The 24,646-nt window shown below is 38.9% G+C and overlaps 2 protein-coding genes across 7 annotated transcripts in view; one reads left to right on the top strand and one right to left on the bottom strand.

The window, feature by feature from the left end:
* The first annotated feature begins 195 nt into the window (after positions 1-195).
* Positions 196-24,131, top strand: NEXN (nexilin F-actin binding protein). 3 transcript variants are annotated; one of them, XM_030033986.2, is made up of 15 exons: positions 196-322; positions 7,781-7,788; positions 8,147-8,224; positions 9,403-9,594; positions 9,734-9,815; positions 9,902-10,050; positions 11,395-11,436; positions 12,565-12,759; positions 12,838-13,017; positions 15,354-15,533; positions 19,630-19,830; positions 21,192-21,413; positions 22,535-22,720; positions 23,172-23,532; positions 23,638-24,131. In XM_030033986.2, exons 1-15 carry the CDS (start codon positions 214-216, stop codon positions 23,649-23,651), a joined length of 2,199 nt encoding a protein of 732 aa, XP_029889846.1. In that variant the 5' UTR covers positions 196-213; the 3' UTR covers positions 23,652-24,131. The 3 variants fall into 3 exon arrangements, with proteins under 3 accessions (XP_029889846.1, XP_029889848.1, XP_029889855.1); XM_030033988.2 differs by lacking the exon at positions 7,781-7,788 and having other exon boundaries at positions 197-318; positions 12,838-13,011; positions 15,348-15,533; XM_030033995.2 differs by lacking the exons at positions 196-322; positions 7,781-7,788; positions 9,403-9,594 and adding an exon at positions 965-997 and having other exon boundaries at positions 8,143-8,224; positions 12,838-13,011; positions 15,348-15,533.
* The window catches only part of FUBP1 (far upstream element binding protein 1), a 43,133-nt gene continuing 26,382 nt past the window's right edge, over positions 7,896-24,646 (bottom strand). For all 4 annotated transcript variants that reach the window (XR_005933614.1, XR_003926146.2, XR_003926147.2 and 1 more), the window contains 2 exons: positions 14,568-14,812; positions 7,896-9,523 (listed from right to left, as the gene is read on the bottom strand). The gene's annotated coding sequence lies outside the window, so the exon portion shown is untranslated. The remainder of the gene's footprint in view (positions 9,524-14,567; positions 14,813-24,646) is intronic.

The raw sequence follows: 24,646 nt of genomic DNA, 5'->3' as shown, positions 1-24,646 counted from the left end.
CATGTTTCTGCCTGCGCTTTGTAAAGTTTCCAGAGAAAGGCGCCGCTTTAAACCGAGCGCGCTCTCCGTTCGCAGGTCTGGCACTGGCTAAGATTCCTCTCCGCTCCATCAGCTAACTGTCACATTACTATTATTAGTCGATTGCTCTCCCTGTGCCATAAAACGACCCGGGACCTCACCGCCGTAGGTATAAAACCTCCCCGCTGGCAGGGCATGAGCCAGCGGCGGGGGAGCGCTCTCTGCGTGGCCGGCGCTTCTCGCCAGCTCCGGGTCGGGGCCGGGAGGCGAGACCGGCGGTTTGCTGAGGCTGCGGCGGCGGTAGGTACGCGGTGAAAACGAGCTGCTGGGGTGGCGGAACCCTGCCGTTACCTGCGGCAGCGAGCTCTGGGGATGTGGCCGTGAAGAAGCCGCGGTGCCGCCGCCTCAGCCGCGGGCGGGTCAATAGCGGGCGGGCGGCGGAGGCGGCTGCGGGGCGGCGGGTCCCGGCCCCGGCCCCGGTCCCCTCAGCCGGCGCGGCCCGCGGAGCCCTCTCTCGCTGCCCTGCGGCAGGGACGGCGCGGCCGGGAAGGCGCGAGCCGGGAGGCGGCCTCCCTCCCCCGGTTATTTATAGCTCCCTGGTGCTTCCAGCCCAAAATAAGCCTGTTGGCCCGGGCGGCTGTCCGCGGCGGAGCGGGGGGGGGGTCCCGGGGGGGGGGGGGGGGGTGAAGGCTGGCGGCGCGGCCGGGCTGCGCCCCCCGTCGCGGCGAGGGGCCGGGCATGGCGTGCCGAGCCGCGCCGCGGGGCCGGGGCCGGGGCCGAGGCCGCGGCCGGGGCCGGGCCGGGCCGGGACAGCTGCCGCGGAGCGGGGCTCGCCTGGAATGCGGGCGCCGGCCGCGCGTCGCGACTTTTATGGAAACTCGCAGCGCCGGAGCGGCGGCCGCAGCCAAGGGGCGCTCCGCAGCCGCCAGCCCGCCCGCCGGGACCACGCCGAGCGGCAGCGGCGGGGCAGCGCTCGCAGGTAAGAGCGGCTCCGCCGGCCGCGGGGCGGGAGAGAGGGCTCGGGCCGGCTCCCCCGCCCCGCGCCGCTCCCTGCCGCGCCTCCTCCCGCCGCCAGGGAGCCCGCTCCGCCGGCCGGCCGGCCCCTCGCAGCCCCGGCGGCCGGTGTCCCCCCCCTACCCCCGCCCCGGGGGCGGCCGGGCCGGTGTGCCGGGAGAAGCGACGGGCGGGCGGGGAGGGCGATGTGGGCGAGGGCCGCCGCCGAGGCCCCCGCGGTCGGGGTGACCGCCGGCGGGGCCGAGGTAGCGGGGTGTGCCGAGCGAGGCTTTTGCACGGCCGCCAGCGGGGGCTCCCCCGGGGGGCGGCGGGACCCCTCGCCGGCCGGGCGGTGACGCGGGACTGCCGCGGGCAGGGCTTGCGCCCAGCGGGGCGCCCCGCCGGAGTTAGCCCGCTCCACTCGCCCCGCGGAGGCGGCCCGGGGCAAGCTCGGAGCCGAAGCGGCCGTCGGGCAGCTGCCGTGTGTGCGGGGACGGGGGGGTCTGCCGCTCGGCGAGGTGCGTTTAAGAGCAGCTGCTTAAAACCCCCTTATGTTGGTAAACCGCGTGTCTCTCCATAAAGAGGAGTTCGGTTGCGTCGGTCTGGTCTTCAGCAGCAAGGGCATAGCGAGAGTGCAGAGCTTACGGGCTCTGCTTCATCCTAACGTAGGGGCCGTAAGACGGCGGGACTTCGAAGAAAACAATGGGCTTCCGTGACAGCTTACAAACTATTTATTGTCACGTTCGTTTTAAGTGCCTAAGAGCTTCTGCTAACACAACAGACATCTGCCAAAAAAGCACTGTGTCTCAAAAATTAAGCAGCAAGCCGCTGCATGCTAGAAAACGTACTCTTAACTTACATCTCAGTCCTAAGAGACCTTAGATTTCTCAGGAAAATGCCCAATGAAATGAAATTGTAAAATAATAATTAGTTTTGTAAGAGGGCCAAGTGTGTTAAGGAACACACGGAAGTATGAGAGTATGCGTGGTGTATGTAGAAAGCACAGTCTGGTGAAATAGAAGAACTGGGTAGGTGGTTTAAGACGTGCGTGCCTAAGAAATACCTTCTCTAACCGCCTTTGGAAGAGTTTAACTGAGTAGTTTCCTCGGTGAAAGAAGTCAGACAATCTGTCATTTACCGTACCTGGATATTCAGCTTTGAAACTCCTTCAAGAAGGAAGAGTGCCATGGTGAGCCCTCTGGAAGCTAGCTGTGGGAAAACGGAGGTGAAGCTCCATGACGGTGGAAGAGCCGTTCAGGAAGCGCTAGGAGTGACCCTTTGCTGTGCCCTGGCGGCAGCCATACCCGCTCAGACAAAGGTACTGCACACGATCGGGTTTTTGTGGCATCAGCACTACCAGCAGAGTCGGGTTGGTCAAGTGGAAGCAGCAGCTTATCTGCAGGGAGCCCCGAGAACTCTCCTTCGGGGCAGAGGCGTAGCGCGGGCACAGTGACCGCCTCCGTGTTCAGTCTGAGCTGACCACGAGGATTTCGGGGAAGAGGCAGATAGGCTGTGTCCTGCCGTCGGAGAAGGGAAGCGGCAAACTGCAGTAGTGCTTCGTGCCCAGCACTTTATCCCACGTTTCGGGACCCTGATATCTGAAGTCCTGCCAGTGCAGTCAGCAAGAGTTGAGCTCCAATCGTACCGTTTCTCCAGCTGCTGTGACACAGTGGGGAATGGAGGAACTATGGCACGGGGCAGAATACGCTGATTTTTCTCTTGGGGACCTCGGTTCACAATTTACTGCCACCCATGATAAGGATCAGCAGATATCTCAGAACATGAAATCATGGGCCAGAAGATCTCAGCAGGGCTTCCCGCATAACGGAACAGTCTCTCAGCCCCCACTACATTTGCCCCGGAGCCTATGTACTCCATAATAGTACCTGAAGAGAGTAAGGAACTAACAGACAGACCTTTTCTACAGACAAGGGTGATTTATTTTTTTTTTTTAACACAGCAGTTGGACTGCATGGCACTGTCACATTATTTATAGTTATATAAACAGACATAGACAAAATCCTTTATAATAAATACATTTTTATAAATAACATCATATCTGCAAGGACTACTCTACTATAATATGAGACAATAAATGCTGAAGTGCAATAAATTCAAAGATTGAGGAAAAGATTGTATATGAAATTGAATTATCTGGGTCAATTGTCAGTAAGCATTCTAGCCTTTAATTATAAAGACTTAATGAAGGAAATACAAGCGAGTGGAAGTAGTTCTGTATTTTGTATTTTACAAAATATGAAGTTTAGACAGCTGGTATTAATTGTCATAACTCCTTGGCTTCAGTGGAGCTGACGGTTTATGCCAGTTCAGGATCTTCCCCTGTGCACGATAATTTTAGTACCTACTTTAGTATCTGTAATTTAGTACAACAACTGGTAGTGTCATTCCAGACGAGTTACAGTAAGGATATAAATGATGAACATCGTTCTCTTTCCCTCTCTCTTTCCAGTTCTATTTAATATTTTGTTAAATATTTTAACACTGTGAACTGTGTTTTCCTCTCCCAAGTGCTTTGGCTGCAAGCAACGAGTTTCCAACTCTCACCATATGGTTTTCTTATATAATGGAGTCTTCCCCACAAGTAGATCACAAAGAGGAGACAGATGGTAAACGTAACTTAGACCGTGCCGTGAAGGGCTTATTTATAACTCACAGTAGCCGTAGGACAGCAGGGAGGCCTCCCGAAAGGAGAAATCACAGAGGAACTAAACTTTTTTTTAAAGTCCTGGCTTCGTAGTCCTATTGTAAGGAGTAGTATTCAGTTCAGGAAAAGGCTGGTATTTTTCTGTGTCTCATGTGAGGATGTTAATCACGCTACCAAAAATCAAGAACTTCTACGTTTTATAATGAAGGTGAGTTTTATTATTTAGGGGAGGTTTTTTTTTTTTTGTCTGGTTAAAGCTGCACAACATTTTTTGATCAGTTGAGGACTCTGACCTCCTTTCAGCAATGGAAATTAATTAAATTTAAGGAGGTGGATTTGGGGACTTGTGAGCCATCAAACATTCTGTGTCCCCTTAATGGTTTTCTTTGTTCACTTTGGTTATTTTGCCTAAAGTAAGGTCTTAGGGACTCTGTGTGAAAAGTTGAAAAACTGCTATGATCATAACAAATCAAGACATATCACAGGTGATAGCTTACCCATTTACAGCAAACAAACAAGATGCTTGAAAACAGTTGATTTTTTTTTTTTTTTTTATAGAGTATTTCTAATCTATTGCCTAGTTTCCTATGCATTATTGGTTTTGTATTACATTTTCACTTGAAACTTCTTAGAGATCACTTTCTGCATTATGGCCAGTCAAGTCATTCTAGTAATGGCATTTTCTCTTCTATTCAATTCCAGAGGTAAGACCATTGACCAAAGGATGGAGGTTAAACTTCTCTTCTAGGAAAAATCTCAGTGTAGACCTCCTTTGAAAGTGGAACTGCAGTCTAGTACTTTCAGTATATGCGTTATAACACCAGACTAACATTTCCTGAGATATTTCGTTTAATCATAGGAAAGGTAAAAAAGGTAAAATATGGAGAAAGAAAAAAATAAATTAGACTAGTGTCAGGTGAATGCTAGAGTGATGAGACTGTATAGGCAAAGAAAAGCCTAGTAACAAGCTGAATTAATTTTTTGATCATGGTTATGTTCGACATTATAATCTGGGATTTTTTTGAGTGGGAAGCTTCAATGAGGAGCTCTTACAGCTTTTCCTGAGATAGGTTGATCTCAGGAAATAAAAGATGGGACTTAATCTTAAGATTGGACAGCTTCATAATAGGAAGACAAATCTCTTCTGAAGTAAGTACATACACAAGTAGACTCTTGTTGCATCAAAGAATAAGCATTACTTGTATTAGATGAACTCTGTGGGAAAATTCTTACTACAAACCAAGAAAAAAAAAAATATATATATATATATGTGTGTGTGTATATATACACAACTTAAAACTATAACTAGTTCATCTCAAAAGGGAATTAGTAGGTCAAGGTTTCTTGGGTTGGAAAATCTATTACCACATACTTTGTGCAAAGCTATCAGCAGATGATGAAGGCACTGCTCTTCCACGATTTGTAGGTGTCAGGACTTCTTGACTCAGCCACTTCTGTTTTCTCAGCAACAATACGTTGACTGTGAGGATCCTTTCCCAGTGATAAGGCAGATAGATACAAAGGAGCTTCAATCCGCTGTTGTTGTTTCTGAAGCAGTGGTCACTGCCTCACAGACCCAAGCCAAAACTCAAGGAGTGCTTCTTTTTAAAGATTCTGGATTGTCTTTGTTGGAAACTACTCATCTGCCTTGAGGGGTGCCTGAGGCAGGGTCCTGCTGCTGTTCCTGCTCAAGGTTTAACCGCCACGGAGAGGGATGAAAGTGCAAACAGGGATGGTATCATGTTTAGTAATGCCCTACTGCTTTATATCCATATCTTTTAGCATCAAAGGTGGAGGTAGGATGACTTGCAGATGCAAAATGTCCTAGAGCCAGCTGGCTAACCTTCAAGCATATTAAGAGTTAGTGATGCCAAAGAACTGGAAAGTAGCCTAAAGTAATAGCAGATATGGCAGTATTCCAGATGGCAGAAGTGTATCTGCCATCTTGAAAGCCCACAACCTGTTGGACTGGCGCATTTTTGGAAGTTCAGACAGCAGGAATTTGCAAAGAAAGAAAATTTCTTCCAACATTTGCACTTTAAAAGAAAACTTCAGATTTGTTATCTGAAGCTTAGTCTCACTGCTGTCGGCACCCTTAGTGACACTGTCAAGAGGTTCAGGTAATTAGAGCTATCAGAAAGGTTCAAGACAGAGGTTTAGCTCAAAAGCTAAATTGTCTTCTCAGGCTCGTAAACACAATCTTCTTCCTACAATTAATTGCACATAATAAGCAGATCAGACTTTGGAACACTCAGTTTTCAAATGACTTTAAGATGAAGCCATATAGATGAGGTATGTTGCTGTAGTGAAGGTTAGCAGTAACCTCCACTTGAGGTGTTTAGGTGAAATGGAATTCCTTGTGAAAGATTATCTTTGGGACTTACTTTTCTGCTCCAGCCCTGTATGAAGACTAGAAGGTCCCTATGTCCCAGGCTACTTCGATGCATGAATTGTACCAATGCATGACGTTCCTTTGCTTTCTGATGGGTTCATGCAGTAAACTTTTTATTCAGCTTCTGTATTTTAAGTACAAGGCTAAAGGCTATCAGCCACAAGTAGGGAAGAAGAAATTAAAAAAGCAGAGAAGCAAAAGAGAACAGAGAAGAACTTCTCCAAGACCTGCTTAGAAAAATGAGGAAGTCAAAGTATTTTAACTAGTTTTAAGGTTATACTGATCACAATGGGGATTTTACTTACAGGCATGAAGTAAGCTAAAGCTTACAAAGATGTGCAAACCCAACTGCACAATATACAAATGCATATTAAAGTGTATAGGGACCTTGAGAACTTCACTAGCATTCTTGTGGTCTCTGCCCTTCTAGACACAACAGAATTTTACCATGCTATTGCTAATCTGAAACAGTCTAAACAGGAACTAACACAGTAATTTTATGTCCATGTGTTCACAAGTGACAAACTGAAATGCCTTGGATTCTTATCAGTCTACAAATGAGGTATTTGTCAACTCTGATTTGGGGGAGAATGACTTTCCATACTCATTTGTTGAAAAGGAGCACCCAAGTGTTCTCCAGAACATCTCTGTTGAAGCTGAATTTGAAGTTTGGAAATTGTAAATCAGGGCAGGGACTGGTAGCAAAATGCTCTTGTTTCATATGCTGTGACTGCTTTCATTTGGAAAAACATCCCAAAATATCAAAGAATCTCATTCAATCTGTATAGCTACAACAGCACCAGTGAGCGTTGATGATGTTGGTGTGTTTTTGAAGAGCTTAGATGAAAACAACTCTTAACGTTCATTATTTTTAACACCATATAAAAATTCCCATGTTTATAATCTGTAAGAAAGAATTCAAGAACTTAAAGGGTAAGAACTACTAAGAACTTAACTTTCCTTATCATGAAATGCCCTGACTGCAGTTCCTCTAAACCACAAGTGAGAAGACCCTTCCATTAGTAACCTGCTTTTCTTAGCCTTTTTACTTTGAGCCTTTGAGTCTCTCTGCACCATGGTTGGCACACTGAGTTTTTAGGCTTGCCTGGGACGCAGGGCATCTGTACAGTACAGACAGCAATGGCACTGGAGTCACGTCATTATTTCCTTCCTCCCACAAGCTCTGATAGACCTGATGATTTGGAAAAAAAAAAAAAAGGGGGGAGGGGAAAAAAAAAAAAAAAAAGAAAAAGTTTGCCCTGAACTTGAAGTGCCTTTCTGTTAGGTTCCTAACAAATACAGTGTAATTTAAAATTTGTAACACTTTTTTCTTGAAAAATGCAGTGCAATTTTCAGCCCACAATTAAATGATATAAATACTTTCTCTAAGCTATGTATGTGGCTTACCTAACTCATTTCATAGTTTTTAGCACTAGTTTTTCCTAGAATACCCCTAGGAGAAAGGAAAGCATTATTTTGTATTCCGATATTGGGTAAAGAGCTGGGAGAGTTGCGAGCCTGGCCGAGACTCAAGCAAGAGCATTCACGCAGGCCGCAGATCCAGCTGCATCTCTGAAATGCAGGTAGGTCCCCCCCAGCCACCCGGCCGGCTCTCCGCCGCGTCTCCAGGAGGCTGGGGGGTTTTGGCCTGAGCACTCTGCAAACTTAACGCAGCCTGAGCTCACTGGCCCGGACGTCAGACTGGAGCGGAGCGGCGGAGGTGCAAACCGCATTCCTTTCTGCTAGCATGAGTATTGAGGAAAAAAACACAGTTTCGCAACATACCGGCCAGGGCAGCCAGAGCTTGGCTCCACGTTCGGTTTTTTGGTTGTTTTTTTTAAGTGGAAATTAAAAACCAATATCTAGGACTACATAGAGGAGTTATGAGCATGAATAGTGAATCATAAGCTTGTTCTTTTAATTACTGTTGCATACTTAGACTTCAAAAGCCTCAAAGGACCAAATGAAATTGTGATACATTGATTTCAGCCTATGCAAACTTATTTACTGGAAGATGGTTAAAGCATCATTTAAAAGGAAAAGAAAGGAATATAACTACAACTGTTTCTTTCAGGTAGAAACTGAAAGCAATCTTAAACATACCAGGTGCAGAGCACAATACAGTAGCCATGAATGACATTGCACAGAAAACTGAGGTATGTATCAATTTTAAAGTAATCAAAGTAATGTAGTAATTTACAACTGATGCTTGCAAAAAGAGTAATTACAAACAATTGTAAAAGACAAACAATTATACTGGAAGTCTGCTGGTATTGCTGTTACTTTAAGACAATGGAAGGGCACTTTAAAGTAGCTTAAGGAAACTATCTAATGTGATGGAGTCTGTGAAATATGTTCTTACTGTTACTAAAAATGAAGGAGGAAGGCAAAATAAAGGTAACAAAATATGAAGAAACTTTAATGGTTGGGGGGGAAATTCAGGGCAACATTCACATCTAATCCTAAAATGTTAATATCAGGCTACTTCAAGTATTTCTTCTACATAGATTCGCTGAGCAACAGGAACAAAAGCAGGAACAAAAACTATTGGTGTAGGTGGGAAATATGAAACATGGCATGTTTTTAGCCAGTTTTCTCAGCATTACTGTGTTGAGAGCACTGTTGTAGACATTACAGGAAAAAGACAGAAAACTTCACTGTAGTTCTGAAAGTGGGAACTTCACTTACTGTTTGGACACACGCAGAGTAAGCACTGGCAAAGAAGTGTCCATTAGCTGCATCAGAGTCCTGCAAGCCCAGTGTTCTTGGCACTTCTTTATAACATAAAATCACTGGACTTCTGAGTTTCTCTAAATATTAAAAAAGTGTATAAAATACTGGAAGTTTTAAATGAACTCCTATACAATTTATTTAAAAACTATATATGGCTGTTGAAGCATCGCAGAAGAAAACATACATATTGTATTACATGTCTATGTCTTGATATCTATTTTAAACGTTAGGGGTAGAGAGGCTCTTTGGTGACTGCTTATGAGTGAAAGCAACAATATAAATTTGTATCTAATTTTTAAAGCTGTAGTAATTGAAAATGTACATTCACATAGTTCATATACTTAGTTACATAGCTATTCATTACAAGTACTTATAGCCTAAGTTTAATAGAATGCTAAATGTTGTTTTGGATATTTTAGTATTTATTACTATTTATGAACAAATACAATGATGCTTAACTGATGATGGCTAGTGGCACAAAGTTCATAATCCCAAATGCACTTCTGTTTTATGTTCTTACATTCTTTCTAATCCAATCTATCCGAATATTTCTGTCCATCTGTTTCAACTTTCTTTTTCTTATCTTCATTTCTTCACCAAGATTCTGCTTGCTTCATCTAAACCCGTCCAAAAATCGTATGTGCCCAAGCTTCACAAGGGTGATGTAAAGGATAAATTTGAAGCTATGCAGAAAGCAAGGGAAGAAAGAAATCAAAGGAGATCTAGAGATGAAAAGCAAAGAAGAAAAGAACAATATGTTAGAGAGAGAGAATGGAACAGGAGAAAGCAGGAGGTCATTTTCTTTGCAAATATTTTGTGTTATTACAATATTCAATATTATATATGAAAATCTTTTCACATTATTTTAAGACAATAATTTTGGAATTTTATTTAAGTTATAAAGACAGGTTACTTTGTGTTTCATCAACTAGATGAAAGAACTGCTTGGATCTGATGAAGACGATGACGCAAAATTATCTAAAATAGAAAAAGGTTATGTTCCAAAGCTAATAGGTAAGAGAGGCCCGATTTTAAAGGCCACATAACTCACTAGCTAAGTATTAGATGTAACTACTGAACTACGTATTTCACATTCACAGGAACCGTTAAAGGCAAGTTTGCAGAAATGGAGAAGCAAAGGCAAGAAGAAGAAAGAAAAAGAATGGAAGAAGAAAGAAAGCGCAGAATTGAACAAGATATGATTGAGAAAAGAAAAATTCAAAGAGAATTAGCAAAAAAAGCACAGGAGGTATGTTCATCTGATCACCATAGTCAGGATATGATTGTAAACAATCAACACAAGAAAAAAGTTTTGTATTGATCAGAAGATTCGATCTTAAGATTTCTGATAGTAGTGATTTACATGGGAGTTGCTCAATGGGATGGAAGCGGGAAATAATGTTCAGAGAATCTTAATCTTCACTTCTTTACAGTAACAATTTTTTTAAGCATTAAACTTGAGTTGAAACCGGGCAGGCATAAACCTGGTAGGAATGTGAATCAGGCACAAATTTTGGTGTCCTATGCATACAAGAGTTTATAGAATTTACTAAACTAATGTGAAAATGTTTTTTATGTTTTACCAACCCTTACTTTAGATAATTTTTGCTTATACACTAGTGAATACAGTTCAGTGATAGACGAACTAAGGCAAGCAAGAAAAAATAAGAAAATGCCATCAGCAGGCAAAAATGAGAAGACTACTGCAGTGAAAATCATAATTCATTAAGATCCAGATAATATTTTATTCCTTTGCCACTTTGTGAATCTTTATTGCATATATATATGAACAGACTCCAACTTTTGTTGATGCCAATAAAGCAAATTTTGTCTTTTGTAGAATTTTGCATTGGGGTATCATATTTAATTCCTTTTGTCAGTTTTCTTCAGTGCTGCAAATACTGCAGTGAGAGTGAACATCTAAATGATAGACTAGAACCATAAACAAATTTTTATTTAACCACAAGATAGTACTACTTAATTTAGGTTTGTTTTTGCTGTAAGAAAAGAAAAATAGCGCTCTAGGAGGAGTCGGTTTTCAACAAGGGCTTGGATGGCATTTTCTACTAAGACTTCTAACACTGTTAAAACTGTACTTTTAACTGGATCTACCATATATCTAATCTACTCTGAAGTACATATGATGTAGAATTTTAGAAAGTATGTTAGTTTTAGACACTAACATATAAAGACACCATGTAAAGCAAAAACAGCAATAGGCTTTTTGCAGGAGTTGAGAGGAAGACAATGTCACTGGAATCAGAAATAATCAGTGAGTTTGCCTTAGCTTTTTTTCTTTTTAAACAATTCTGGAGTGCTTAAATGAAGAATGGACATCTAAAGTACTCGGTTCTTCACTGAAGTGTTAAGAATGCTTTAGCATACTTTCTATATGATGTTTTATGTCATGTTCCCTCTTCCTCAACAAGCTAATATATCTGAAGTATTCCAACAAAGGTTCAATCATTATCATCTCTGTGAATTTGAGTGCTACATACATATCATTGATACAAAAAGAATTTCCAGTTCTATGTTTGCAAATCTAAGGCAAAGAGCCAAAGTAATGTAATCATATGAAATTCTCATTTAATAGATTGATGACTTTAACAATACGGGAACTGACTCAGCAGCTGAGGTAATCAGATTTTTTTAAAGAAATGTTCACCTACATTTTTATTCACTTTGTTTTATTATTGTAATGTGGGCTGGGAAAATTTAGAAAACAGCACATAAGTACCTAATTAAAATTCAACCAAGGAGCTAACAAATTTTTAAAGTATATGGAACTATATGTTGGTACTTTAAGTCAATTTATATAAGTTTGAAATAGAGTCTGTACTGTGAATACTTTGTGGGTAGTTAAAAACATCTAAAATGTAAATATTCAAAGCCACCAGAATGATTTGTGGTATACTGACAATGATACTCTAACTTCTCTGTCTATGGAAAGTATCATCTTAAAAGCTCTTTGCCTGAACCTTGAAATTGAAGGGGGATTCTGTCAATATACAGATGTTTGAACACCTTACTCAGTTAACTTTTTTTTTAAAATTGACTAATTTACCATATGGGTTTGGATTTTATGTCTTGCAAATAAATGTTTAACTTCAAAAAGCTAGGTCCAAAGGTCCTATTGTCTTTCACTAACACAAAAAAAATCACATTCCTACTACAGTTTTGGAAGGAAAAAACCCCACAACAATAAACCAAGAAACATTAGTTTTAAGTTATTTGACAGTATCCCTGTTAATCACGGTATTTTGTGAAAAAAAAAACTGGGTAGAATGTATTTTGGCAAGTAAATTGTGAAAATAGCTTTGAAGCAGCAACATCCTTCAAAAAAATTCCTCTGCCTGACAAATTACATATTGCTCTCTAGAACTACTTATTCCAACCACAGTATATCCTTTACATAGTAAATGTAAGGCTGAAGTAGAATGTGGCTACAATTGCCATGTATTCAAAATTTCACCTGTTCTTCTCCAAACCATGAATATTTATAACTAACAGTTAATGAAAATATGTAAAGAAATTAAGGAGTTTGCCAGCAGTTATGTTTAAAATATAATTCAGTCTTGACACTTTTCAGGTATTACAAGCAAACTAGTGACTGCCACAGGCAGATGGGTTTATTCTTGTGGTTAATACAAGTAATTCTTTTGGAAGCTTTGGTGCACACAGGTAAAAGCAGCAGTTTCATTAGGAAATGAGCCTATCTAGAAGTCAAGCTTTATGAAAATATAATAAATATCTTTTTGGACAGGAAGGGGATGATTCACTGCTAGTTACAGTAGTGCCTGTAAAACCCACCAAAACACCTGGGAAGATGAAAACAAACTTTGAGAACACAGGAAAGAAGAGAGCAGAACAAAGAGAGAGACAGGATGAAGAAACAAAGCTAAAACATGAGGAACAAAAACAATGCCTTAAGGAAACCAAGTGCCTTTCATTCGTCACGGTAAACCACTCACCTAAAAATACCTAAGAAATAATTATCTATTATTTAAGATATAACTATTTCATTTTTCTTATGCAGGGTGAAAATGAAGACAATGAAACACAAGAGCCTCTGTCTCCTGGTAAGTTGAAAGTAACATTTGAAGAACTTGAAAGACAGAGACAGGAAAATCAAAGGCGGCAAGCAGAGGAAGAAGCAAGACAGCGTTTAGAAGAGGAAAAACGTGCTTTTGAAGAAGCTAGACAACAAATGGTAAATACGTGTTTTGTTCATGTTGTTACAGAATTTTCACATAGGCTATGCTTTTACATTCTTTCCTGTATCTGATTCTTCTTTTTTCTTATTCCTTAACTGTATTTCAAGCTGTTAAGAGTCTGAAAATTAATTTTTGAAAGAGGTATTTTTGACCTTAGCTCTAACTCAATAACCACACTGGCATAATGCTTTAGATGTTCTTTTAGTAAAACCAGGAAATTTATGTGTTTTAAATTTGCCAGCAATCTTAGCAGGTTTTATATCTACACTTTGTAGTACCTTAAGCTGTAAGTCCTCAAGAAGATAATTAGTTGTCTGTTTTCTTCTTAAATAGTGCTTTAGATGTTTCAGTAACCAGTTTTTGAGGAAAACATTCTGTAGTAACAGAATGCTATTTCTTATTCCCATATTTATTTATAAATATGATAAATACATCAATTACAACTTTCCTCTTATGAAGAAAGGGAAAAAAAGACAGATCAGCTCCCTTGTATATATTGATATAAACAACAATATACTAGAAATTACTAGATTAAGCCCCAAATAGTCAGAAATGTAGCTCACAATTCCTATTTTGTATTACTTGCAAAACTGCCTCCATGTGTTCTTTATCATAAGCCAGACTTATTTTAGATCAACTATAAACAGACCTCACTATAGTTTGTTCTTCAGTCATACTAAAGGAATCCTACACTTAGTATTAACACACGATACATCAGATAGTTTCGTTGTGTATTTCCTCACTTTACCGTACTCCATTTCCAAAAGCATTTTTTAAGTTCTGTATTTAAATATCTTTCCCCGGTACAGTCATGATCATTATGACTTTGTTAATTCACATATGAAGATTAATGAGAAATGAGATTTCAACCTTCCATGAAATCTTTGAAAATGTTATTTCTAGGTGTTTGCTAACTTTAACTTAAATAGAGTATAATTATGAATGAACATTCTTGGACAAACAGCTCAAGATCACTATATTGACTGTATTTCAAAAACATTCAAGAAATTGATGTTATCCAGAAAAAAACGAACCACAGAACCTCCAGAAAGCCAGAACACTGAAATTCCCAACTGGTCCAAATTGAGAGGGTTCTAGGTTTAGGCAGATACCCAAATTGTTGTTTACTCCTCCACCCCCACCTCCAATAAATCACTTAACCTTTCCACACCAATAACCTTGATGTTATGTCAATAATGCACTTTTTTCTTTTTATTTGAGGTTGGGCAGGGGATACTAGTGAAGGAGAAGAGGGAAGAAAATGAAGGAGATAAAACCTCCTGGAGTCACTAGCTGTTCTAACTGAAATTTTGTTCACATCTCCCACCCTTATGTATATGTATTTATTAACCAAGTAATTTAAAAATTCCCAACTTCAAAAGAAATTTTCTAACACAGAGTTTTATCTGGTATCAGTGGTTGTCAAAATTTGAAGTCAAAGGTTTTCTTAAAGGAAGAGTTCAACAGTTAATTTCCTTCAATTCTTTCTTTTTCCCCTATGAATTCCAAATAAAAGATTTCTGTAATTCCATTAACCGGCTACCCCACATACCAGTCCCAGGGCTGCTTGCAGTATACAGAAATCTGGATTATCAATACTCTGACAGTTCCCGGTCCATTTCCTCCATTAACAAATAAAGTACTTTGAGATGTCTTCTGAAGATGGTTCATTCTTCTGTTCTTGACTGCAGTTTGCAAACTACAGGCTTCTCTTAGCAGATAAATGTTCACTGGAGACAAGCAATAGTGAAGAGATCAGAGCATCTCAATTCCCTTTCTTCAGTGATGATTAAATGTCTAAAAAGGAAAGAAACAAAAATCTCAGTCTGGAGTAGTAGCAAAATGTTAATTGATTTAGTTTTGCTATAAAACTACAGCATTTTTTTAACTGGTAAGTGCATTGGTAAAAACAATTTGTATGCAAACAAAAAGACTTGATGGTATAAAGGTCTATGGAAGTGAGGTAAAGAAAGTGAATAGGGAGTGATTTACAGTAAATGATCCAACCCTGAGACCATAAAATATGTACTTAATTGTTCAGTCTTTTCCTGATAACACACCATTCTTTGTATTACACACTCAACAGCTTTTTAAAAATTATAGAAGCTACATATAGGATACTGGAATACATTTCTTTTCTCCCTCCCCTGGCTAAAACCAAGACTAAAATGTTTCTTGTAGAAACCAAACTCTTCATACATTTTTTCCCCCCAGGAGAAAAAAACATTTATGAAAGATTAGAAAGGAATTAACGGAGTATTTATTTACTCTAAAGAATATTTTTATGTTTGGATAAGTCCTTTCTATTTTTCCCTCTCCCTCTTCTCTGAAGATAAACGAAGGTGGCGATGAAGAATCTGAAAATTCTGTTAGAGAATTCCGTCCTGGTAAACTCAGACTCAGTTTTGAGGAGATAGAAAGACAGAGGAGAGAAGAGGAGAAGAGGAAAGCAGAAGAAGATGCAAGAAGACGCATAGAAGAGGAGAAAAGAGCATTTGCTGAAGCAAGGAAGAACATGGTATGGCATCTTTGTTGAGTGTATGGTTTAATTTTTACCTAAAGTCTCAAATGAACGGGAAAGCAACTCTCGGAAGAAGCTTTAAATAGAGTTAGGAATGCATGCTTCAACTCTTTCACTTCATTAATTAGTTCACCTCACTACTTATTAGAAGGTAGTGGGGTAAACTGATCAAGTTTGTTTACCAAAAATCATCACAGAACAATCCCTCCTCACAGCAAGCCTAGAAAGGATTTCAAATAATTTAGTCAAAACCAGATTTTGTGTCCAATAGGTATTATGCTAGATGCAACAAACTAGAAAAGCAAAATGTTTTCACAAGGAAGGTTTGTTGGTTTGGGTTTTTTTTGGGGGGGAGGAGGTAGGGTGGGGGGAGGAGAGCAACTCCTTTTACTTCTCCAAGTTTATCTCCCTACCTTTACAGGGTGTCCACCTATCAGCTCTTACTAGCTAAAGCATAATTAATGGCATACTAGAAAAATGCTCACTGCAAGTACAAATGTTATAGTCATCTGTGGTTCTTTAGAAAGGAAGTATTAAGAAGGCTGAACTCAGCTAATTGGTGGTTTTATTGCATTTCATTGCTTGTTCAGAGAAACAGAAAAAGTAATTTGTGGCATTTACCATTAGAACAATTTGTAATATGGAACTTCCTTAGACAAACACAGATCTCTGATATGCAACGACTTCTGAAATTTGAGTTAAGATTATATTGAAGACAAATTTTCAGGGACCTAGGATTGACATACTGACACTACCTGAAAGCAGAAAAAGATGCCTGATTTCAGAAGGTGGCAACAACATTATTTATAAAAGATAACTAGCGTGGAACTTTTCACTGTATTCTTCATGCTTATTCCGACAGCTTCAAGTTTCAGGAGGCTTTTGGGTATAAGCCAGTTACTTATTGGTGGAAGTTAGGAAATACAGTATTAAATTATACAAATACCAACTAAAACTGTTTCAAAAGGAAGGGCAAGACATGCCATACAGAACTGTGGAATAACCCACTCATCTGGCAGTGTCTTCCTACATTCGCCTCTGTGGTTTTATTGGGAAAGACCCAACTGCATGCCTAATAAAATTTTCTTCATCATTCAAAGCAATGCTTGTGAGACAAATTAAAACTTTGTATGACTACTAATATTGCTAGCAGTGCTCTGCCTGAAAGTTGGGCCAAAGACAAGACCTATATGCTGAAAGACTACTTAGAGAAACTACAATGTAAATTTATATTTGAAATTGTACTGGTAAGCAATTATGGAAAATAGTGTCTGTCCATACCTCCAAAGAGAGAAAATAGAAGCTAAAGCCACTAGAAAAAAAAATGAGTGCTACCGGACTTCTGCTGTTACAATTTTTATGAAAAGCCAGCAGACAACTAAAGGAAAGCAAAGAAAGTAAATGCTGTCTTCTACTTTTTCCTGCTTTCTTGAGAATCTCTTTTTTCTGCCTCAGTGTAGCAAGAACATAAGCTCAAGTGTCCAGGCAGAAAAATCTCACTGATTAAACAGGGTTTAATCCATTAGATGCAGCACAGAGCCTATGATTGCGCTGTAACTGCAGACAGTGAAAACATTCAGTAATTCAAAAAATTAACTGAAAATGTATTTTCAGCATATATGTTTGACAGTTTTCTGTTAATTAGCATCCTGAACATGAACACCACATTTTCTGTTACAACAGAAAATATAAGCCTGTGCTTTCCCTATCTTCCATAGCTACACAATGTAGCCACAATGCAGATATGTTCTTTAAATGTTTAAAGGCACATTACTCATCTCTTCCAGAAGTAGTACAACCTCACATTCAATTTTTATTTAAGCATTTAAATTAAGTAGTTCTTTTAGAACCTTTTTCATGTTTATTCATTTTCATTTAGTTTTGAAAGTATACACACACTGAGGTATTAATATTGTTGCTGGAAAACACAAACACCACCTCCTTTTGGAAGGATCTCCCTACTTCACATTTACTTGTGCTACATTTATACTTCCATGCTTCCCACCATCAACGTGATGACTTTCAGACTGAAGCATTCATCTTTCACCCATCAGTCTCTTTCCATTAGCATGAATAAAAAGCGTTCTACTTTCTATCAGTCACTGCCCACTGAAAATTGGTTGACTGTGCTGCCAACTATGGTTGTAATGGGACTGTTTCTCACTACCATCTGTTCCCACTTTGCAGAAAAAAAAAGTATAGTCTCACTTCACAAAATATGGCTAAAATATTTACTGAACCAACCACACAATTCAGCTGACTTTTTTTTCCTGTGTTTTTTAACCAGAAATAAGTTGGCTTACTGTCTTTTTATAACTTACTGATTCAAAAATACAGAGCAGACAGCTGCCAGTGTTTGCTCATATGCACAGCTTTTTAAAGTTTATACGTACATGTGTTGGTAAACTTCAAATTAATGCTTCTATTCACTTAGGTTCTGTATCTTCTTGAGGTGATGAGCATATGAACTAATGCATCACAAGCAAGAGACTTTCACATTTCTTTGCTAATTTAGCTGTGGCTAGCCTCTGGAAACTATGTGGCTATGCATTGTTTTCATTAAAGGAAATAGTTTACAGCTTTGTTTTTGACTCCACTGCTCCATAACACAATTTCAACAAATATGCTCATATTACGCAAAACGAATGAAGAATGGAAGGAATGGTGGGACTGAAGTCCAACTGTAAGCTTACTCAGAAGGAAAATCTGAAGGAAATCTATAGTGAGTAGCAGTATTTGAGTGGGATTGGGCTATTGAAAGAGCGGTGACAAATAAAAAGGATATGGGCAAAGTAGGTCAAGACAGTGGTACTAAGATGGCACAAACAACAGTGAAAGGTGTAAGTTACAATGGCAGTGAGTAGCAATAAAGAGAAAAGGGACTGCCAAAGAATCTTATAAACAAATGTTTATTATCTGTTTCTTTATAAAGCTAGTCAAAACACTTTCTCAAATGAAAGTTTTGCTCCTTTAATTCTTTCTAGCATTTGACTGATAACTACCGTTGGGAATGCCTACAATTTAAGGCATTGTGCTATATTATGCTCTTCAATGTTTGCCACAAGGCTTTTCAAACATGCTGATTAAACAGTGCCAAAAGTCACATCACCACACAGTTCTAGATCAGTATCTGACCTCATCTCACACGTTTATCTACAGAACGTTCCTGTTGAGACTCTCTGTTAATAAGTTTACATAGTTACATGCACAAACATACATTTATATAGGTTTTATCAAGAAGTTATTTTAAAAATCTTCCTGCGTAACTCAGACTGTCATGCTACCTGGCCATTTTTGTATCATACAGCTTCATATTTTAGTAATGCTTTTCTTCAACAAATTCAGTCTGATAAAGTACTTGTTCTTACACTTCCTGCTTTTGGAAGTAATGAAAATTGCCTTTCCTAGGCCCTACCATCTTCTTATGAATTAGTCTACAAAATAAGCAAACTGCTCATGAATGACCATCAAAGCCCAACCCCACTGTGAAGCCTGAGAAAAGGACAGGGAAAGGAGGAAACCTCTTGGGTTGTACAAAGCAATGAATTGGCAACGTAACTTAGTATAATCAATTTGTGCACAAGAAGAGTTTCTTGTAGAAGATTCTGTTCAGTTATCCTTACTGGGAATACTAATACTGCTTAAGAGCAGGAATATAATTCAGTTTGCTTAGAAAAAGATCACAGGTAGATGTACTTCAGTGTTAAGAGCAATGACATTTAAACACGAGCACTTTGTCTAATGATAGCCTGTGAAGTAAACAGGAACGAATTGTTTCAGGTCCCAAAGCTGGATTTAGAGGACATCCTCTCTATCATCTTGCAAAAAAGACCACATTTTAATAAACACCTTCATCTTAATTATAAAAGTTTAGCACTGTAACAATAAAGAGCTAAAGTCAAATACAAAACCCTCCAAACACACTCTCTCCCAAAACATTAGAGGAATACCCATGTTGTCATACTGCATCTTACTGTACTGTGGCTGATGTGGCAAAATACTTGGTTACCTTTATGTACTAGAAGTGTCTGAGCAACGCTGTGATTTCATCACAGGTACCTTCAGGATGTATCATTAATGCTCTGATTTCCAGCAGGTGCTGGATGATGAATCACCAGAAATGTTTAAAACAGTTTCTCAAGAATCTCTCATACCTGGTAAACTGGAAATTAATTTTGAGGAGTTGCTGAGACAAAAAATGGAAGAAGAAAAGAGACGCACAGAAGAAGAGCGTAGGCAAAAGTTGGAAATGGAAAAGCAAGAATTTCAACAGTTAAGACAAGAAATGGGAGAGGTTTGTATATCAAATGATATGTTAAGCATGCTCTGAAGAAAAATATAATAGATCATTTCAGTTAATTACTAAACCCTCAAAGTTTAAGACTGTAACTGAAAATCCCTTTAAAAGGAATTTAAAATCAGTACTTTCAGCATTATGTGAAAAGAATGGAAAACAGAAAAACATATTTTTAAAACATAACATTGTGTATAATAATAAGATATATATTTTTATCACTGATCTACCAGGAAAATGCTTTTATCCCTTGCCACCCTTAAAGTAGAAATGTAATTTCAAATTTGTAATTTTACTTTACAGCCACTTCTGAAAATTCTACAGTATTACTAAAACAATTATGTAATATTTACAATATTGGGAGAACAGAAACATCTAGTTCCCAAATGAAAATACAAAAATGAAACTAGGAAAGAGTAAAATACTTGCTTTTCTTCAAGAGAATGCTGTGTTAACTAATTAGGAAAGAATTACAGTGGCCTTAACTTATTTCTAATCAGTGTATCAAGGGTTTGAAGACTGTGACAGTTGATTTTAAAATTCACACACAAAATTTGCTTTGCATACCAAACGTCTAAAACATCATGTTCATGAACTGTACACTTCAATTTGATTTGGTTGTGGGTGGCAAGTCTTTATTATTCCCTCATGAATGTTAGAGGACTACATTTATTTATTTATTTATGTTAAGCAAAGTTGGAGTGAGCAATAAAGGCTCTAGCTTGCCAACTTGTCGAGTAAATTTTGTATTACATCCTGGGAAAGAAGGGAGAGGCAGGGTCATCCAACTAAAATGCATACACATCTCTACTGTCAGTCAGAGGTCATAAAAGGAGGGAGTTAAATATCAACAATTACAGCTTCAGATGTGGTTTGACTACAGGATCCAGAATTGCCATTTCTTTTCCAGCCATGACACCCTGAAAACTCATTTGCTTTTTACTGGATTAAAAAAAGTAATTAATTTTCTGTTTAACAAAGTAGCTGTATTTAAAAAAAATATTTCATATGATATTGTAAGTAAGAGAGAGAAATTACAAATCCAGGATACTGAGTTTTTTGTATTGCTAGGTGTCTGGTATTCTGAGTCTGTGAAGGGTGGTTTATTGACAGCAATCCTTGAACAACGGGTACATTCAAGCAAGACATTTTAAAATCTGTATTTAGTTTAGATGCGATACAAACGCAGTAATCCTGAGAATAGTGAGGAAAAAAAAGAAATTAGAGGGAAAAGGTCTGTGCTGATTTCAAATAACTAAAAGAACTGTTCAAGTGCATTGTTACACCTATTTCTGGGAAGAACAGGTAGTAAAAATAACTGGGGCATTTTCCATCTTACACATTCTGTAATTTCTGAACAGCTGGAAGAAGAGTCTGAAACTTTTGAGCTAAGCAAAGAATATGAAGAATTAATAAAGCTAAAAAGAAGTGGTTCTATTCAGGCAAAGAACTTAAAAAGCAAGTTTGAAAAAATAGGACAATTGTCTCAAGAAGAAATACAGAAGAAGATTGAAGAAGAGCGAGCTAAGAGAAGAGCAATGGATGAAGAAATAAGGGAAAGGGAAGCCGAAAAATTTCAAGAGGTAAGCTGCATTCTCTATTTGTCAATGATACACTTAACTAACACGCTAATGATCCAACAGTGGACAATGCTGCTGCTTTCACCAGTTTGCTATATTTCAGAAATTATTTTCTCCCTTCTTTTGTGTTCCCTCCTTTGGATGCATGAGGAAGTCTCACCTCAACATCCCTAAAGGAAACCACACCAGTTTATTATCAGTCATCTGGTCAAGCAGAGATCTCTTTTTCTGCTCAAAGTCCTCAATTCAGCATCTTAACAACCTGAAACCTGCCAGCCTGCGAGTTTGAAACATTCATATTTGAGAATTAATCTATTAATTGTCACATGAATTGCTTCTCATTCTGAACTCTAATTCATTTTCCACTGTATGAATTAAGAAAAAACCAAACAAAACCGAAGAATTCGAAGCTCAAGTCTTTTCATCATCTTTACTCATTTCTCAGGGTAGAGCAGAGAAGAATGCCTACTTATCTATGCTTCAGACTGGAACCTCTCACATTTTTTCAGAGGAGAAAAAACAAGAAATGAAGCTGTCAGTCTAACCAATAGATCAACACTATGCTCTGTGACCCAAAACACGCATGTGAACTTTCATGGCATAATCATGTGGCAGTGCAGGAAACCTTTCACAGTAGTAAGCCTGATCTGAGCCTCATTCTGAGGTTCCTATCCACAACAGTCACTTCAGTATCAGCTCAAAGCCTATCATTTATTTTTGAGCTTTCAAATTAACGACTGACACGGTAATTATGTTTCTGTAAGGTCAATCTGTGTTAGGTTACCATAAGGTACCATAACATCACAGCATGAATGTCAAGTCACCAAGGATTTACAATTGCCACAAGCCAGTATTTAACTTCTATATGAAAATAAACCTTTAGGAGTACTTTTCTACCTAACATTTTTTAAATTACTTCTGCAAGTATTTTGCCCTATCCCTGGGATAAACTATTATGAGACTCGATCTTAAAGCCAACATTAAACAAACTTCTGAGAAAAACAGGACTCTGGATGGCTTTGCTCAGTTAAGAACTACTGCTCTACAAAACTAGTTTTATTATCATACACATTTAAAAGGTAATAAATGAGTTAAGTCCTATTTTGTTTTTTTCTTCCCCCAAGGATGATGAGGTAGATGTGAGACCAGCCAAGAAATCTGAGGCTCCGTTTACTCATAAAGTAAACATGAAGGCCCGTTTTGAACAAATGGCAAGAGCAAGGGAAGAGGAGGAGCAGCGGAGAATTGAAGAACAGAAATTACTACGCATGCAGTTTGAACAAAAAGAAATTGATGCGGCATTACAGAAGGTATAAAGTACCTTTTCTTCAGTCCTAAGTGTTGTTAACTTAGCATCTGATTACCACTGATGGCAACACTGCCAGAGGTATAAAAGGAACATTATACTTGTTTTAACAGCCGCTGTGAATTGCTGCAATAAGGTAAAATTGCTTTTGGTGTTTTCACATATTCTTGAAGAGTACGACATACTGCAGAGAAAGTTCATCATATCCTTTGAATAATCTGAAAATGGAATCTACATTCATGCCTATATTTTACCCCAAGATTCCAGCCTCATTAAAATCCATTTTACTGCCTTGTTCCACATCCAGATTCAGTGCATTATGTTGTTATCTAGTGAGGATAGGTGCGGCATTTCCCTTCTCAGAAACATGGTAACTTTTCTATAATCAAATACGTATCACTAGCTATAGTGCTATTGCCACTTTCAATGTTCTAAATCGGCTTATTTTAAAATAGAAAAGGGAAGAGGAAGAAGAAGAAGAGGGAAGCATTATTAATGGTTCTACTTGCGAAGATGAGGAGGATCAAGCTCGATCTGGAGCTCCCTGGTTCAAGAAGTCACTGAAAAACACATCAGTTGTTGATGGCGAGCCAGTGAGATTTACAGTTAAAATTACCGGAGAACCAAAACCTGAAGTTACATGGTGGTTTGAAGGGGAAATGTTGCAGGACTCTGAGGACTATCAATATATTGAAAGAGGAGAAACCTATTGCCTTTACTTGCCAGAAACCTTCCCAGAAGATGAAGGGGAATATATGTGTAAAGCAGTCAATAACAGAGGCACATCTGCTAGCACCTGTATTCTCACCATTGAAAGTAAGAGTTAACATTTTAATTCACTTAATTCTCAAATATTCTTCTTGCATCTTTCCTATTACGAAAATCTAATTATCTGTTTCTCTTAACCCTTTTATTTTCTAGCTGATGACTACTAATGCTCTACTTTAGCTGGAATCTTTCTTCCCCTCAAAACTTTCTTATTGCATCATCTCTTTCTCTGATGGGGCCAACTAAAGAAAGCAAGGATATGCATTGATTTGTCATTCCTGCACCAGATAAGAATAACCTTCAAATTGTGAGAGTGTCCAGGTTCCTTGCTCAATACAAAAAATGAGTATTAAAGGCTAAAAGGAAGGAATCAACATATGAAAGATCAACTAAAGGAAAAAGCTGAATGATAACAGTGGTCCCGCATTTGAAGGCCAACTGTTGTGTAATAGTATAAAGCTAAATACTCAATCTGGAAACTTGTGTAGTAGTGTAAATCTATTGGTGTATTTTGCATGAACACTGAATATTTAAGCTGTTTTACTTTATCCCAGAAGCATTGAACTGGCAAAAGGAAATACTTATTGATGATTTTGAAAAACCCTAGTGTACTATTTTTAAAGAATAAAAGATTACCTAACTGCTCACTTTTGTTGTTGTTCCAAAGAGCATTAGTTCTTTGTTTTAAAATGGGCTTGCATTTAAACTGTTATGCTCTTATCACCTATGCAGTTGATAATCCAGAAGTTAAAACAATCTCAGTAAGGCTTGTAGTAGTCTTTCTAGTACCAACACTCGCTTCTAAAACTTCTTTTTCATTGCTTAAATGATACAGGAACAGTTGGTGACAAAATATGAGCCTGTCATAGCTAAGTTGGCAGGAAGCAAGCTTTGAAAAAAATAATTTCAGGAAGTGCCTAACTTCGCAATCTTTGTTCTCTCTTAATGCAAAATTTATTGCTGCTTTTAACATTGTCTTCTTAAGGCTACTGTACCATTTTTCTCTAAGACCTCTTGATATCAACACTAATGTCACTGTCCTAACACCATCTGAATTGTTCAGCTTAAGCTTCTGTAGGAGTAATTTTAGAAACAATAGTCACACTTTAAATTAAAGAACATGTGTATAAGCCTTAACATAAAGACAAGGTAAGCCGCAGCA

This window comes from Aquila chrysaetos, chromosome 12 (assembly GCF_900496995.4).
Source record: "Aquila chrysaetos chrysaetos chromosome 12, bAquChr1.4, whole genome shotgun sequence".
NCBI classification, from domain to species: domain Eukaryota; kingdom Metazoa; phylum Chordata; class Aves; order Accipitriformes; family Accipitridae; genus Aquila; species Aquila chrysaetos.
The sequence above is the reverse complement of the archived record's forward strand: the minus strand, read 5'-3'. Positions and strand labels throughout refer to the sequence as shown.

Excerpts from the sequence above, each read along its gene's own strand:
- NEXN (XM_030033986.2), top strand. The coding sequence starts at position 214 with ATGAGCCAGCGGCGGGGGAGCGCTCTCTGCGTGGCCGGCGCTTCTCGC. Across the intron at positions 13,018-15,353 it reads CTAGACAACAAATGGTAAAT|GAAGGTGGCGATGAAGAATC; the intron begins ACGTGTTTTGTT and ends CTGAAGATAAAC. Across the intron at positions 15,534-19,629 it reads CTGAAGCAAGGAAGAACATG|CAGGTGCTGGATGATGAATC; the intron begins GTATGGCATCTT and ends TCTGATTTCCAG.